The following is a 15,878-nucleotide window of genomic DNA, read 5'->3' on the forward strand; positions in this document are numbered from 1 at the left end:
GGAAATCTGTACCTTATGGTGATCTTGTTGATAGCTCTACTATCTGTACACATGCGTATAGATCCATCTTTCTTTGGTGTGATCAAAGCTGGTACGACGCATGGACTAATACTCTCTCGAATCTGCCCTTTATGCAACAACTCCTCCACCTTTTCCTTGAGTATATCATGCTCTTTTGGGCTCATTCGGTAGTGTGGCAGATTAGGAAGACTTGCTCCCGGAATGAAGTCAATTCGATGTTGAATTCCTCTCATTGGTGGTAGGCCTTATGGCTCTCCAAGTATGCTCTGGAATTCAGCTAGTAGGTTATGTACCTTTGCTAGAATTTCAACCTCTGGTTGCACTTCTCCTTTCACAAAAAGTGCAGCACACAAATTTGCCTCCTTCAAGTCTCCCATAAACTCATTAGAGGTGTGAGAAATAGTTAACATATTTTCCCCCTTCTCTTTAGAGCTATCACGATCTGATTGGTTGGGTAGAATGATGATCTTTCTCTTGTTCCAAGTGAAGGAGTATGAATTTTCTTTCCCTCTATGTGTGGTATCCACATCAAACTGCCAAGGTCTCCCAAGAAGAACATGGCTGGCATCCATATCAACCACATCACATAATACATTTGAGCGGTAGTACTTGCCCAAAGAGAGTGGCAGGTTGCATTGTTTGGTGACCCTCATATTCACCCTTTTCTTGATCCATCCAATAGTGTATAGGCTTGGGTGATCATGAGTCTCAAGTTTTAAATGGTTCACCAAATTTTGGGAGATAAGATTCTCGTAGCTGCAACTATCAATTACTAATTTGCATACCTTGCCATTCACCGTGCATTTGCTCTCAAATATTTTTCTTCCTTTGTGTGTTGTCGGGCTGCGGTGTTGAGCACAAGAGGCGTTGGATCACACATACCACATCTTCTCCCTCTTCTTCACAAATATCTTGTCCTTCTACATCTTCAGATTCATATCCTTCATCATCTTCACCATCATGGACTGTGGTGTTGACAGATTTCTTCAACGGGCAGTTGCTAGATACTACATGTCCCTCTTCACCACATTTATAACACTTTATCACAGGCTTAGCCCTGCTCTTACCACCAACTTGTTTTGGGGCAGGTTGTTTTTCCTTGAGTGGTATTTTCTTCCGCTTTATGGGAGTTACTCCTAGGTGAGGCTTCCGTATGAGAATATGGAGCCTTACTTGCCTTTTTGTTTTTACCAACCTCTCGGCCTTTAAGGCTAGAGCTTGTGCTTGATCAAGGGACCAAATTTGCTGCATCATTAAACGATCCTCCATTGATGTACCTTGCAACTTCTTGATCTTCTGTTTCAGCAAGGTTGCACCTCACTTGTAGCTTTAGAAACTCCTCTGTATAAATAGTCCTAATTCTTTGGGCACAATTCTGAAATTGAATAAATAGGATCTGATCATAATCTGCAGGCAAAAATCTCCCCTTTAAAAGATTCTTCATTTGCCGCCAAGATCGCACACGAGCTTCTCCTCTGAGTCCGCGGTCTTCTTGAAGGCGATGCCACCATGCACCAGCTCCTCCTTTCAGCTTGTATGCGACCAAAGAGACTCTACGGTCTTCTGGAATATTCATGACTTCAAAGAAAGTCTCCACCTCGTACAACCAATCAAGGCACCCTTAAATATCAACATTTCCATTGAAAGTAGGGATCTCAGCTTTCACCCTGTATGTATCCCTCGCATACGTAGTGTTGGGTACTCTTGGATGTGCATAGGGGTCAGGTTCTTCAAGGTCCTCAACATATTCTTCACCTTCAGAAGTTTCAGCATAAGTTGGCCTTCTTGTGGTACGCTGAACAACATGTGGCTGAGGTGTTTTTGCTCCAAGACGACCTCCCTTTCTTCTCCGCTGAGCATCGTCTCCATCCTTTGATGATTCTTCATCATTGGCACTAGGAGAAACACCCTTTCTAATCATCTCAACTAGCTGATCAAATCTCCGGTTAAGATCTTCACGCAATGCTTGGATTTGCTGTTCTGCAGCATCCATTCTCTTTCCCAACTCCTCCATTGCTTGCTGCAACTCGCTCTTACTGAGGGAACCAACAACAGCTATAACGGATCAGCAGAGCTCTGATACCACATGAAGCAACACAAGGTTGTGGAGGAACAGCTCCACTGTGTTGCTACAACGTGGACAACACAAATGTTGAAGGAACTGCTTCAACGTGCTGCGCTAGATATCTCTCTAGGGGCGTAACCTAGATGTCGCTCTAGGGGCGGGGCTGTCAAGAGTTTAGTTCAAACTCTCAACACACAAGGTCTAATCCAAGATCTAAAAGAAGAACACAAAATTCTCTTTATTGATAGGTAGATGATACATAGTCTGATTACATATGTAGAGGCTGGACCTCTATTTATAGGCTGCATGAACCCTCACAAGTTAGCTCTACTCACAACTAAAACATTCTAGGGAACACTACTAAAGCTAGAAAAGAAATAAGTTACAACTCATACCTAGAACACTCTAGAAACCCCTATAATACATATGACTAAAGGATCATTTTATGTGGAATAATATAGAAGTGTGGAAGCCAGTACTAAAGTTTAGTTATGTTTTATTTTCTCTACTGTCCTCCATCAATATGTTTGTTCATTTGAGAAGTTTCTCCGACCATACATTATACAAATACACATCACAATTTAGGTGTCGGTCATGACCTCCTTTGTATACTTGATTTTAGACATACCAACCAAAGGAATGATAGTACAAAAAAAGATTGGTAAACAGCAGACGTGAAGGTAAAAATAATGCGGGATTGAGATTAACCCCCAATCAATACAAAAGTAAGTGATAGGTTCCCCAATTAGCGCTGGTGAAGGATAATCGAGGGGAGGCAATTTACATGAACAGATAATATTAGGTTGTGCTTCGCTGCAGCTGGCCTCTCCTTGATTAATACATGTCTTTTTGAGAAGGAACCACGCTTGCGATATCATTAATGAAATTGCAGTTCAGGAACATTTAGAATTCACATCCAAAACAAAACAGGGGCGATCCAGGCCAACAGCATTCCCGAAGCTCAGAATAATAAACACCATTAGTACAGTATTACATGACCAAATATTCAAACCCCAGCCATGTGTTCTGCCAAGAGCTTCAGCTGTGACCTGATGCAACATTCTGGACGAGATCAATATATGGTAGACTAAGATTCAGCATTAACCTTGTTAATTATCGCTGAATTTCTCGAAAAATGAGCAGTAGGAAAATCCTCGGGAGCTTTAGTGAGTTGTGCTAGTGTCACGACTGACACGCCTTAGATCTGAGAGGCGCCACCTAGGGAGTGTTTAGCTGGACTAGGTGGGGTGTTTATTGTGTGTTGCAGGGTCATTTGCCAGTACATGTGTGAGCCGTGCGCCTGTGTGCTGTTGCGTGTTATAAGCAACCGAGTTGTAACGTTTGGACCAAGTCTGACTGTGATGGATACAATCGAAACGGAACACTTCTCTCTCTCTCTCTCTCTCTCTCTCTCTCTCTCTCTCTCTGTTTCGCTTTGTTCGTCTTTCTTCTCTTGCAAGGCTCAGCGAGATTGGTGTTGATCCTCACGCTGGTGATCATGCCAGCAACGGGGTGCTACAGCTGGTAAGTTCTTTGAGTAGATTGGTTTTGCCGTATCTCCAGATTGCCACGAACTTTGTGTTTATCTTTTGTGCAATGTTGAGGAAATCGCTTATCCGGGTTAACTCGGTCGGCTGACGATTAGCGATTAATAGGCAATTCGACCGATTAATCGGGTGATAAATGAGTTAATCGGGTGATAAATGAGTTTATCGGCTAATCGGTGACCACTGAATAGGGATTAATCGGGCGATTAATCGTTGAATAGGACGATTTTTTAAACTGTGCTTTTGTGAGGCTTCAAGAATTTCAGGAAAATCATTATTAAATCATTGCAGCTTCTAAAGTGATGTTGCAAAAGTGTATAATGAAACCATGATTGTTGGCCCCTCAACCAGACAGCCCAAAAAAGGAAGATGGAAGGTTTAGGAGAAAACTAGTCATTGACATCTACAGTATATGTAATAACTGTTTTTTTTTTTGCAGCATGTCTGTTGGAAATACAGCAGTGCTTTATTATCAAAATTTAGCATCATAATTACTTCTATATCATTGAAGAATTAATCACATGCTGTGTACACAATATGGTATTGTACAATGTACACCATCACCATACTAGTTGATCCCGCTTAGAATTGATGCTCCCATGGTATTCTCTGGATAGAATAACCACACCCGACATAAGTTTGCCTCTTCGTCAACTCTGAATGTTGATAATGACATCTTTCTGAGTTTTTTCAGGATTCTTGAAATGGGCATGCCATGCTAGATTATCAACTGTTTCTGCAATTTTCACTATTATCATAACCAAGTCTGAGAGAAGCGTTGCAGTAACGGCCACATGCATCACTTGCAACAGGGCCGCGTCCCCTGATAATTCGTTTCTGAGGCCTTTTGCAACTTTGATGGCTGCAGACATGGTTATGCTGGCTGGTGGTGGTACAGTCATTGTTTGAATCGCTGTTGATAGCTCCCTGAGCGCCTTAGCAGAGTGTGAGCTCATTTCTCCGCATGCCCTGCGGACCTTCAAGGTTAGCTCTGGATCGGCTTCAGGGTACTGTTGATCAGGAAAATGCTGTCTTGGTTAATAACTTGGATCCGTAGTATTTTGAGCACATCAAATGGGGGGAGAATCTGCAATTACCTGAGATTTTTGCAATGTGATGACATAGGAAGCAAGAGCTTCCATTGAAGTCGCGCACTGGCGACAGAGAGCTCCGAGCTTCTGGTATTGGCTCCATGGGTGTCGGAAGCCGAATTTACCATGGCCGGGCTCCCACTTGGCAAAGTTGCTCTGCGATGTTCGAAATAACATTACAAAAACTGCCGGGTATACAAGCTGTTTTCTCGCAGATGCTTGTCATCAGTAAAGGAAGCTTACCAGTGAGTCCTCAGTGGCCTTAGAATTGAGGACGCTCTTGTACACTTGGAGAAAGGGTTTCCCCTCCAAATTCTCACTGGTAGCCTTTTCTCCAAAGCATTCAGATTCCATTCCTGCATACAAGTGTACAGTTTCAGTCTCACACTCTGGAGCCCGTCTGAAGTAACTAACTCCAAGTGCATGATATAGTTTTCCAGAGTACTTTCTTTTCAGTGTTTTTTTGGCAGAGTAGAACGGTGCCATTGTAAGGTAGTCTGTTGGTCCCCTATTTTATCAGCAATTTTTTGTCAGCAAAATTGTCCCAGATTCAAGTGCTAGTTCTCTGTATTCTTATGAAGTTGCTCCAGGGGGTTTGACAAGCAGAAATATAAAACAGAGTATGCCTGGTTACTCTAGTCAGGAAGTGTCCGCTGCTGTTGCTTGCTTGTTTCTGCCTTTCTTTTTTATCTAGAGAACACAAATTCGGTCTTCTATTCGAGATTAATTCCAGATCAATTTGCGTTGTATAGTTTGATTACCATACATAGCTTGAACAAGAATGACAGCGACGTGCAGGAATCTTTGTTACTGATGGTAGTAATGCATGCATGGCCAGAAGTCCAGGACACATATATACGTGGTCGTCGAGATCAAGAGGTCCAAATCAAATTTCGTTATCAGTCCGTTCAGAATTATAGGATGTTCTAGTTTTTCTTCTTCTGAATTCATAGGTATCTAGATGCATTTCGGCATGTGTGTTCACTCATTTGTACTTCGTAGTCCACATAAAAATATTCAAAACATGTTATAATTTGAAACTGAAGGAACTAGTACCTTCAAGGAACTGCGCGAGCTTATCGAGGTTTGCGGTGGCAAGCTTATGCAGGTCCTCGCCTGCCCAGACGGGGAAGACGAAGATGGTGGTGCAGAGGCAGGTGAGTACGCCGATGACGATGGTGGAGAAGCGCTGGTGTGCGAGTTGGATGAGCTCCTCCACGCGGTAGCTCGACACTGCCACCAGGCTGAAGGTGAGTATGAAGATGGTCACGCCGTAGTCGTACTTGGCCTTGATCTCCGGGATGAACCGCGAGAAAGTCGCCGCCGATGCTGCAATAATATACACCATCCATATTAGTTCTCTTCTAGCTCGATCTCTTGCTTTATCACGCCAGTACACTACTTCTAGTCTAGAGAGGAAAGTCCATAGAAGATACATGCGTACCTAGCAAGAAGACGAAGATGCCTAGCAGTATAGGCTCCCCCTGCGCGCCGCAGCGGTTGGCTATCTGATGTGCTCCGACGGCGATGAACCCAGCCACCAGCGTCGCGAAGGCTCTATTCAACCCCTTGCTCAGCGTGCCACCTGTTACACGCTATGTTTTCAGTTCATGTATGGCGTGACGCACACAGAAGCTATATTACTGTCATAATTAACATTCTTAGTAATATACAGTTGCACACACGCTAATACATGGCGTGACGCACACTAGAGATTATTAATCTGCCATTAATTCATCAAACACGAACTGACTCAGACCGATGATAGCATAGCACGCACGTACCGACGGTGTACTCCATGACGACGACGACGGTGAGAACGGCCCACAGCGTGGAGACGCCGAAGCCCTTGAAGAGCGGCGTGACGTAGTAGAGCACGGAGACCAGCGTCAGAGCCAGGCCGACCTTGAGCGAGTGCGCTACTCGCCTGGGATCCTCCCTGGCGATCCGGCCCACCTTCCTGGCGAACCCGGCGACCCTGCACCACAGCTCGACGGGCACCGACCGGAGCCGCTGCCAGCAACGCGCGAAGATGCCGCCGCCGACAGCACCGTGTCCGGCCGTCGTCTCGCCATTGCCGTCGCTCACTCTGATCTGGTGATCCACCTCCATGGTAGCACTAATGGTGGATATATACGGATCAAACGGTGATCGATCGATGTTCCTAGCCTACTTGAAGATTACAACAAAGCAGACATGCATGTCATGTGTGTGTGTGTGAGATATGAAGTCATGGCTATGGCGCGCGAGGGGTTATATAGGCGGAGGGAAACGCCAGCTGCACGCGGCGCCTTTTTGGAAGCGATACGGTGATGCGACAGACAGGGCAGGCAGCGATCGGTAGTGGAGCAAAAGCGTAGGCATTGCGCCATCGGCTTTCCCGGAGAATATGACTGGGGAGATCTTGCCGCGCGCTGTCGTGTTCGCTTTCGTCTCGTCTTCTCCACCGTACACCGGTGTACGGTTGCTCTTGCCGCTAGCTTCCTACGCGATCAGTTGCCGCTGCTCCAGGGGATGCACAACGCGGTCACCGATACGAGGAAATGTGTTGCATTCGGTTCCGTTTTTAGCTGTGCGTCATGCTTTGAAATGTATCGCACGAAGATCATTTCCACATGTGCTGGATTATTCACCTTTTTTGTATGTACTCTTTGCATGCATAGATGTGCTTCTAGGGTTGCAGAGCGGTGTCTGATCCGGCCCATGCGTCGGATTTATAATCGGTTAAATTATTTGTATCATTTTTAGCGAATGAGTTAATTACAATAAAATTATACTGAACCGGTACATACGGGGAAGAGAGGAGGCGATAAAAAACCAATCTAGGGTTTCGTCCCTCGCGCTTCCTATGGCCTTAGAGATGTGGCAGATCACGGCCTCTTGCATTACTAGCGGGAGGTTTCCATTCTCATTTTCTAGGTATTTGTAGTGTCTTGTTCAGGATAGTGAAACGACGGCTATGTCCTGAAGTTAGAATAAGGTTCTTTCTGTCCTATCCACATTTTGATGGTGCGCGTAGCATCGATGTAGGGTGTATCGGAGTTGTCTTTTCAGTGGATCTCATGAGATCTGATCGGTGTTCGTGTTAGTTGGTGTTGTTTCAAGTATAACCCTTCCGATCCATAGTTCTCATATTAGCATGGTTGTTGCTCTGGTGTGCTAATCCTTTAGGTATTAGGCGACAACTTCTCGTTTGTCTACTACAACAAGCTTTGCCAAGGTCCAGTGAGGGAAGGGTGAGGACGGCGGCGCGCCTTCGGCTCACTCTAGTGATTGTAGTCTCCGCTAGGTGACTCAAATATCTATTTATAATTTTATTACTTTTAGAGCTTATTGTACTAGTGTTGATAATTATTAATAGATCAGTGGAATTTTAGTTTAAAAAATTAACCTATACTTTTGCAGGCTTATGCGTGTGTGCGTGTATATATGAACTTTGTGTTGCTGTAGACAGGTGTGCGCGCATTGGGCGTGTTAGTTTGTTCTAGAAGCTCTTGGTTTATCTAACTTGGCATTTGCATGCATATTTTTAATACCGCCTTTCCTAGTCCATGTTATTATATGCATGTTTTGCGTTCTATCGTAACATTATGTACTCTTCCGTACTACGTAGCTCGGGACCGACAGATCACTTATAGTGGTAATTAGTTTAGATTATCTGCTTTTTGACTAGCATATTCATTCTTTGAAACTACTGTCGGGTGAGGTAAAACGTAACTTGTTCTTCAGTTCTTGGCTTACAAAGGCACGCCTGACTTTACCAGTGCTGACTCCATGATGTAAAAATGACCCTACCAGCTAGCCACCTCTGAGTACTTATGATAAACAGACACAGGCCAGCAAAAAGCCAAAAGTATTGTCTTTTTCCTATTCTTTCACGTTTGTGACATGTAAAGATACTCGGTGCTTCATTTGAAAAACACAAAAGCAATTTGATGACTCGCCGTATACACTATTCCAAGCATGTCTGATGTCCCTACTCTCTGCTAGCTAGCTGGCTATCACGCATCAATATGTAGCCTGGCTTATCATTCTATCCATTTTTTTCTTCTGAATTTCTTAGGTAGATCTCAGCTACAGCTTATCACGTTGAATTCCATGCGTGGAAGCTCTTGTCCTGTTGCTCCAAGACTCCAATGATGCACACACTTCTATGCTCTGACTCGCCGAAACCATGTTCAATGCATGTAGACAGAGATCTATCGTCTTGTCATAGTTCTCAACCTCTTCCTTCCACCGTTCACCGCTACCGTACCACCGCTGCTTCAGTTTCTTTGCGCACTCGCGTGGACGTCTTGTACGGACCCGGCCTGTTACGGGTCACAGTCTCAGGCGGAAACTGATCCACGCATCCATTTCCTATGTTGATTACAATGGTTCAGATAACCTGATTGCGGTACAGCGGTTCTCTCGATCATGCAGTTCATGATAGCTGGCTTTCGTGCGATTTTGCACGCAACTACGCAAGTGAATCGAAGTTCAGAGTACACTTTCGCAAGTTGGTGAAATGCTCAAGCTCAGGCTTCTCTATTTGCGTGAAACAGATAAGATGCGCGCGCAACCCGACAGCTAGCCACTCTGAACTTCAGGAAAGCTCTCGACCGTTTATTACACCTTTAATTTTTCTCTCGCCGGCAAATATTCGCCTTATCCCTGGCTGTGGATGCAACTTCAAATCCGTGTCTCTCACGTCACAAGTAGGACACCCAGATCGATCGGACAGACAAGAAGTAAGGGAACATGCGAATAACTGTTTCCGTCGAGAATATGTGCCAATATTCTTCCCAAGATCCCATCCAAGTGCGTGTGCATCGTCTACCTCTGGTCTTGCACCACTGACCGACTTATATACGTCTAAAGCAGAATCATCATCATTTCGGTCGTGCAAGTGAAATCGCGGAGAAAGCGAGAGAAAGTTTCCGCGTTCGCATGTGCGATTGATCGAGCTACCTAAGTTTTTCATAGGCGCAATATATTTTCTCCATCTAAATATAATTGACTTAATTTTATCTAGGTACTCCCTCTCTCACAGTTTATAAGGCACGCGCGTACTCCTAGGTCGCAAATTTGATCAAGTTAGCATTAGTTATATGTTATAAAAATTATATCATTAGAAAGTTCAGATGTTCTATTTTCTAATGATATAATTTTTGTATTATATAATTTAAATTATATAGGTTAAATTGATGATCTAGGGGTACGCACGCGCCTAATAAACTGTGAAGGAGGGAGTACTGATATATCCAGCTGATCTATTTAACTTATGGATACAACTATGTGTAGTAAAAAATAAGCCACTTTTTTAATTATAGAAGGTGTCGAGAAGTCGGACAAAAAATATGCGCAGTGGATATGCCTTTGTAGGCACAAAAGGGCGAGCCGGCTCCTTTTCCGAACAGGGATTAGTGTTGCTGCAGTAATGGCATTTGCAACTGAATGCAGCAGACGCCGTTCGATCCCCGTACAACTTTCTGTTTTGTATTCCCTCCTTCCCACGAAGTTGTCTAAGATTTATAAAATTTGGATGTATATTTCATCCCACAAAGGTTATCTGAGATTTTTCAAAATTATATGTCTTGACACTAAATATCATATAAATTTTGGCAAGTCTTAGACAAACTTCATGGGACGAAGGAGAGTACTATGGTGTACTACTAAGAATTCCGTACGCCCTGCGTGTGTCCCTTTCCGCCCGTCATGCACGTACACAATCGTCTTGTGCTTTCTAGCTAACAGAGGTGCGAAGGGCGCGTTTGGTAGTCTAGGCCGAATTCTTGCACCAGTGCGCCAGTGAGAAGAACGCTTCTGCGCGTTCTAGATGGGCCACGGGTCAGAAAAGGCCTCTCGTTTGGTCGCCTACGCAGAGTTTTTTCGGCCCCGTGGAGATTTGGACTCGGGCCGTTTGGTAGATCGGTTTTAAGGCCAAGTAGCAACCCAGAACGACGCCCCTATTGTTTGGTTGCAACCCAAAATCCGCTTCTGGTTACCTCTTTCTTTCAGTGGTGATGTTACCAGTGATTAATACCGCACAATGAAAGCACAAACAAACTTAGCGGTGATCATAGACGCTACGAAATAGTTTCAGACACCATTGCTCAAACACGACCATAGTTCCACGAGATGGCACGACACTTGTTCAGTCACCATTAGACACTAGACACGACATAGTACCAGCGACACAGTACCAGGTGAGCTTCATACATGTTCTTCGAAGACGACACACCTAGTGGTATCGCCATGGTCCGGGCACCTACTCATCACCTCAGTGCAGGTGTGGTTGAAGATCACCACACTGTACTCGAAGGAGGACACCTTCTTGAAGGTGAGGAACTGGCCTACCTTGAGCTGATGGGCGATGGCGAAGCCCGCCCACCCCTGGTCGATGAATGCGTCATTGCCTTCTCTCCTCGTAGTCATCCTCCAGGTGCAGCCAGTGTTGGTGCGGACGATGATGTTTGAAGGGATAGGTCCGAACCACTTGACGAACTTTTGAGGGATCGGGATCTGGCCGAAGGTGGGCTTGACGATGATGCGGAGGAACTGGTTCGGCCCTAACTCATCGTGGAAGTGGCCAACGTTAGCCGACCTTCCTCGACGCTTCTTCAACGGTCCCTCGCCGGGAACCTCAGCAGGTGACCCAATCATGATCTTCTCAGTCAACAACAAGAACACATTCCATTAGAGGTGTGGCTGCTCACAAGTATAGATGAAAATGGTCATGAAAAACATTAGTGATGCCTCATACATTGGGTCACACGGCAGCTCAAGGGACTGCCCTCAAACTAAACTAGTGTGCAAGTAATGTGACACACACGACTTTGTTTGAGGGCAACAACTTGCCTTCCGTTGTGTCATTGTTGAATCACAAGCCAATGCAGAGTTGAAGAAGCATAAAAGGCCTCATACATTGGGTCAGAAGACAAGCATAGGGAGTGACCACAAACTAAGTGTAGTGTGCAACGATTGTGGCACACATGACTAAGTTTGAGGGCACCATCTTGCCTTCCATGGTGCCATTGTTGAATCATGGGCCAACGAAGAAGAAAAACCAAAAGAGGCCTCATACATTTAGTCACACGGCAGGCAAAGGGACTGTCCCCAAACTAAGTCTAGTGTGCAAGAAATATGGCACACACAACTAAGTTTGAGGGAAACATCTTGCCTTCCGTTGTGCCATTGTTGAATCATTGGCCAATGCAGAATAGAAGAAGCAGCAACATGCAAAGCAAGTAATATAGGCCTCATAATATGAGGACATATGGTGGAGATGTTTGATCAGAACCAATGGCATGGTCATGTTCAGTCATGCCATATGTTCTGATAAATCATCTCCCCATACTATGATCCATGGTTATAATCATCGGCCTAGTTCAATCACAAACAACACAAGTACTAGTTCAAATAGATTACATTACGAGTGGTACTCAGGGTACATTACAAATACAGACTAGTGTACATTACAAATGCTACTTAGGGTACATTACAAATTCTACATAGCTCAACCATTAGCAGAATCTCCTACACTACATCTACAACACATTCATTACTTATCACATATAGCCCTGATCCTCTTGAGCTTATCCTTGTTTGCAAAATTCACTTGGAGCAGATCATCTATGTCATACTCTAGCTTTCTCTTTGCAGCCACCAACGCCTTTCTTTCAGCCTCCCATTCCCGTTTCTTAGCCCTCATAACTTGTTCTTGAGTTATGTGCACATTCTTGAGCAGAGCATGCAACCTCATTCTTCAAGTCGTCTATCTCCTTTTGCGTATGAACAAACTAGCGCGAATCAGCTTAATATTTGGCACAACAATCACAACATGCAAAATCCCATCACAAAAAACCCTTCCCCTCTTTGCATGCATAGTAAAATCTGACAGTTTGACCAATCTCAGTCTGATCTACAAAGGATGTATCACGATTGCAGATTACAGTACCAGATTTAAGCCAATCGCAACCGTGAACACCAAGCAATCGACACGAACAACAACCAATCCCGACGAACAACTAGCAATCGTTTATCCGAACCCAATCCTAATGGAAACCCCTAGCAGATCTAATCTACCTGTCGTCGCAAATGCTGAAGCATGGCCTGTTGTCGCACAACGACGGCGAAGGTAAGAGGAAGAGGTGCTTACCGCTATTGTTCTGGTCGAGGACGAGGTCGAGTTCGCGTCCGAACTCGAGATGCCGGTGAAGAGCGCGGTGCAGGTTCCGGCCGAGGTCGCGGTGCTTCTCACCGTTGTCTCCTCCTCCGGTCCCACCGCTCCTCCTTGCGGCGGTGCGGTGGATTTATCTGCGGTAGAGGAACCACCTTGGTGATGTGATAGTTTGGGGGGGGGCGTGAGAGTGAAGAGGCGAGTGAGACGAAGGAGAGGGGGCGGTGTGGCTAGTTATGACGTGTGTTTCCGAAGGGATGCGCTGTTTCCATCTCCCTTCTCCACGCGTGCAGCCTTCTCACGACAACGGGTCAGACTCCACAGAAACTGCCACTTTGGGCGTTCCTCCAGGACCTGTTCCAAAGGTGCTTTAAAACCCGATTCGTGCAACAACGTGGACGTCTTCAGGCTACCAAACGGCCCGTTTTCCTTCTCCCCATGCAAAAAAGAGCCCTGCAGGCTACCAAACGCGTTCGAAGTATTTGGCGAGGGAAATAAATGGGGGCGTACACTGTTGTGGAAAAAGGAACGACTCCTGATTAGTTTTGATGGCTGCACTTGTTAGGTCAGTCGGGCTTTCGAGCTGTTGTTTGTACATCGTGCAATGCACTTGGGGAAAAACAAAAGAGATCTAGGAGAAATGGCGCGTAGGAACTAGATGCCACGATCATTAACCCCTTAGCTTTTCCGTAGGATAAAGTCTAAAACAAACCTTTAACTTGCAGGTAAAAGCCATATATGCATCCCTTGAATCTCCAACTCTCAAAATCCTTGCAGTCCAAAACAAACCTTTAACTTGCAGGTACGCTCTCCTTTCCTCCCAAAAAAAACTAGTAGGTAAAAGCTAAATTGAACCCCCAACTCTCAATCCTCGAAATCGTCAGTCTCACTACGGAAAGGGAAAAGGGCCCGACAGCCATTTGTTGCGCCGACGGCTTTTTGTTGGTGCCGTCGGCACAGGACCCGGTCCTGGTAGATCACCAACATGGCCATTGGCACATGTTAGCCGTCGACAAAGGGAGTCCTATGCCATCAGCCACCGTTGGCACATGTTTATCCATCGACACAATGTGGGATGTGTGGCCAGGGGGACTCTACCTTGACGGCGAGACAACAGTGTTAGGCTATACCAATGTTAAGTTTTGTTTTGCATAGGCTTATATTTATACTTATTTATTTGTTACTCTCAGTGTATTTCAAACCTTGGGGCTGTTTCAGCGAGGATTCAATGATGTGGCAAGTAAGAGACTATGATGGTTGACTCGGAGGTTCACAAACCTTGACCTTCAAAGGCGCGCACTAGAATGAAGACATGCATGTGCCGGCTTCGCCGCTCTCGATGGAGAGCTAGAGCTTGTAGTCTCCCACTCTGTTGCCTTGGAATCTTACCGCACATGTGGCAGTGAGCACGATCAGATCGACGGGGCTGCGGCGGTGCACTGGTGCCGTGGAAGATTGTGACCGTGCTCTCCACTTGCGTCTTCTATGGGCGATTCCTTAAGCTTGAGAGTTCTCTACTAGGCGAGGTGGGGCCAAATGATAGGGTGGTGAGACTTGGTGTGGTCTAAGGTGGCGGGGAGGACATCGATGCTAGCGGCGACACCCTCTAGATGCCACTCGATCGTGTTCTCCGTTTTTGGTGCCTGGTAGGTGGTCATCTTTTAGGGAGAGTTAGGTCTTTGCGAGGACGCAAAAGCATGGTGGTGGTGCTGGAGCGCGAGAAGGTTGGCAGGAGAGGGGAAAGAAGGGGGAAGGAGTGATGGCCGGCCGCCGGATGGGAGATGGGAGGACAAACGTACCGAGGAGAGGCTGCACTCGCTAAGGACGTCCCCATGTCTAGCTGCTCGACTCGTGCTCACCTCGTCCTCCCGCTTCCGCCCATAGTAGGAATCGACCCCGAAGGCCCCCAACCGTCGGCACCGTGCGGTTCTACCCCGCCTCTAGTCGGGAGCTGCAGGCGATGAAGGCGTTGCTGCTATGCATCTCTGGCCTCCCCCACCTCGTCTTCATCCTCTGGCTGAGCGTCTAGTACTACAAACCCTCTTCCTCCTCCTCTTCTATTATCGTGCCTCGCCAGAGCGCTCTTCCGCCATGTGAATGCGCCTAGCCTCCGTGCTTCGTTGTTCTGCTTGACCGGAAGAAAGCTACGGGATGTTGGAAAAAAATGGAAAACTAATAAAATATGACATGTGGTCTCATGAGATTAGCCCATAATCTCGGTTGTGAGATCTTCGCTTTCCTACCGTGCAAACATGTTTAGGGTTCAAATTAGACCATGGTCAACAAGTTTATAGAGCCAATTTCAAGAATGAAAGTTGAGGATTTAATTTAGCTTTTAACCATAAGTTGAGAGTTTGTTTTGTGTTTTTCTTTCTTTTTTCGCCCAGTGTGAGGGCCCTTTGTTGTCGAGCGCACGATTGTTCTTTTACACAAAGAATCATCGAGCACTAGCGATGAGAATTGTACCTTGTAGGGATGATCTGCCTACAACTTCACCACGAAGTTAAACGCTCGGGCGTTTCCGACAAGAACATGTGGCAATTGTATCGCGGACAACTCGACCAAGAGTCTCTCATAGGATAGCAGAAGCCAACGTACACGGCCTTACGTGACAATGCATCCGCATTTTATGTCAAATCCAAGGAGTCACGGTTCACCTTTTAATCCTCGTACGAATCGTGGCTGTGAATGCAGGATTTCTTCTATAATGCAGGGTGTTTTTTTATTATTGGAACACAAGTCGTTTCTCCTGTAAATACAGATCAAGTTGTACAAGTTGTAACAGGAGGCGCTGGAGCCACATACGTCGCCTCTTGCATTTTGAGTAGGTCTGGAACCGCGCAGACGCATGCATGCAGTAAAGTACGTGCTTGATTGTTGCTCTTCAAACGTCGACCAGATTCAGCACATATGCAGGGCAAATGGGTAGCGCATTCGTTGGGAATAAAGGGGGTCGATGAATTCCCCCCCACTAGGCAAGTGCTTTCACCAAT

General features: G+C 45.7%; 1 protein-coding gene across 1 annotated transcript; it reads right to left on the minus strand.

The window, feature by feature from the left end:
* Positions 1-4,282: 4,282 nt before the first annotated feature.
* LOC124676345 (aluminum-activated malate transporter 1-like) lies at positions 4,283-6,836 on the minus strand. The gene is made up of 6 exons (XM_047212423.1): positions 6,509-6,836; positions 6,169-6,309; positions 5,781-6,053; positions 4,968-5,080; positions 4,731-4,880; positions 4,283-4,643 (listed from the first exon to the last, which is right to left on the minus strand). The coding sequence occupies exons 1-6, from the start codon at positions 6,834-6,836 to the stop codon at positions 4,284-4,286; spliced, it is 1,365 nt and encodes a 454-aa protein (XP_047068379.1). The 3' UTR covers position 4,283.
* Between the last annotated feature and the right edge of the window lie 9,042 nt (positions 6,837-15,878).

This window comes from Lolium rigidum, chromosome 7 (genome assembly GCF_022539505.1).
Source record: "Lolium rigidum isolate FL_2022 chromosome 7, APGP_CSIRO_Lrig_0.1, whole genome shotgun sequence".
Taxonomy (NCBI): domain Eukaryota; kingdom Viridiplantae; phylum Streptophyta; class Magnoliopsida; order Poales; family Poaceae; genus Lolium; species Lolium rigidum.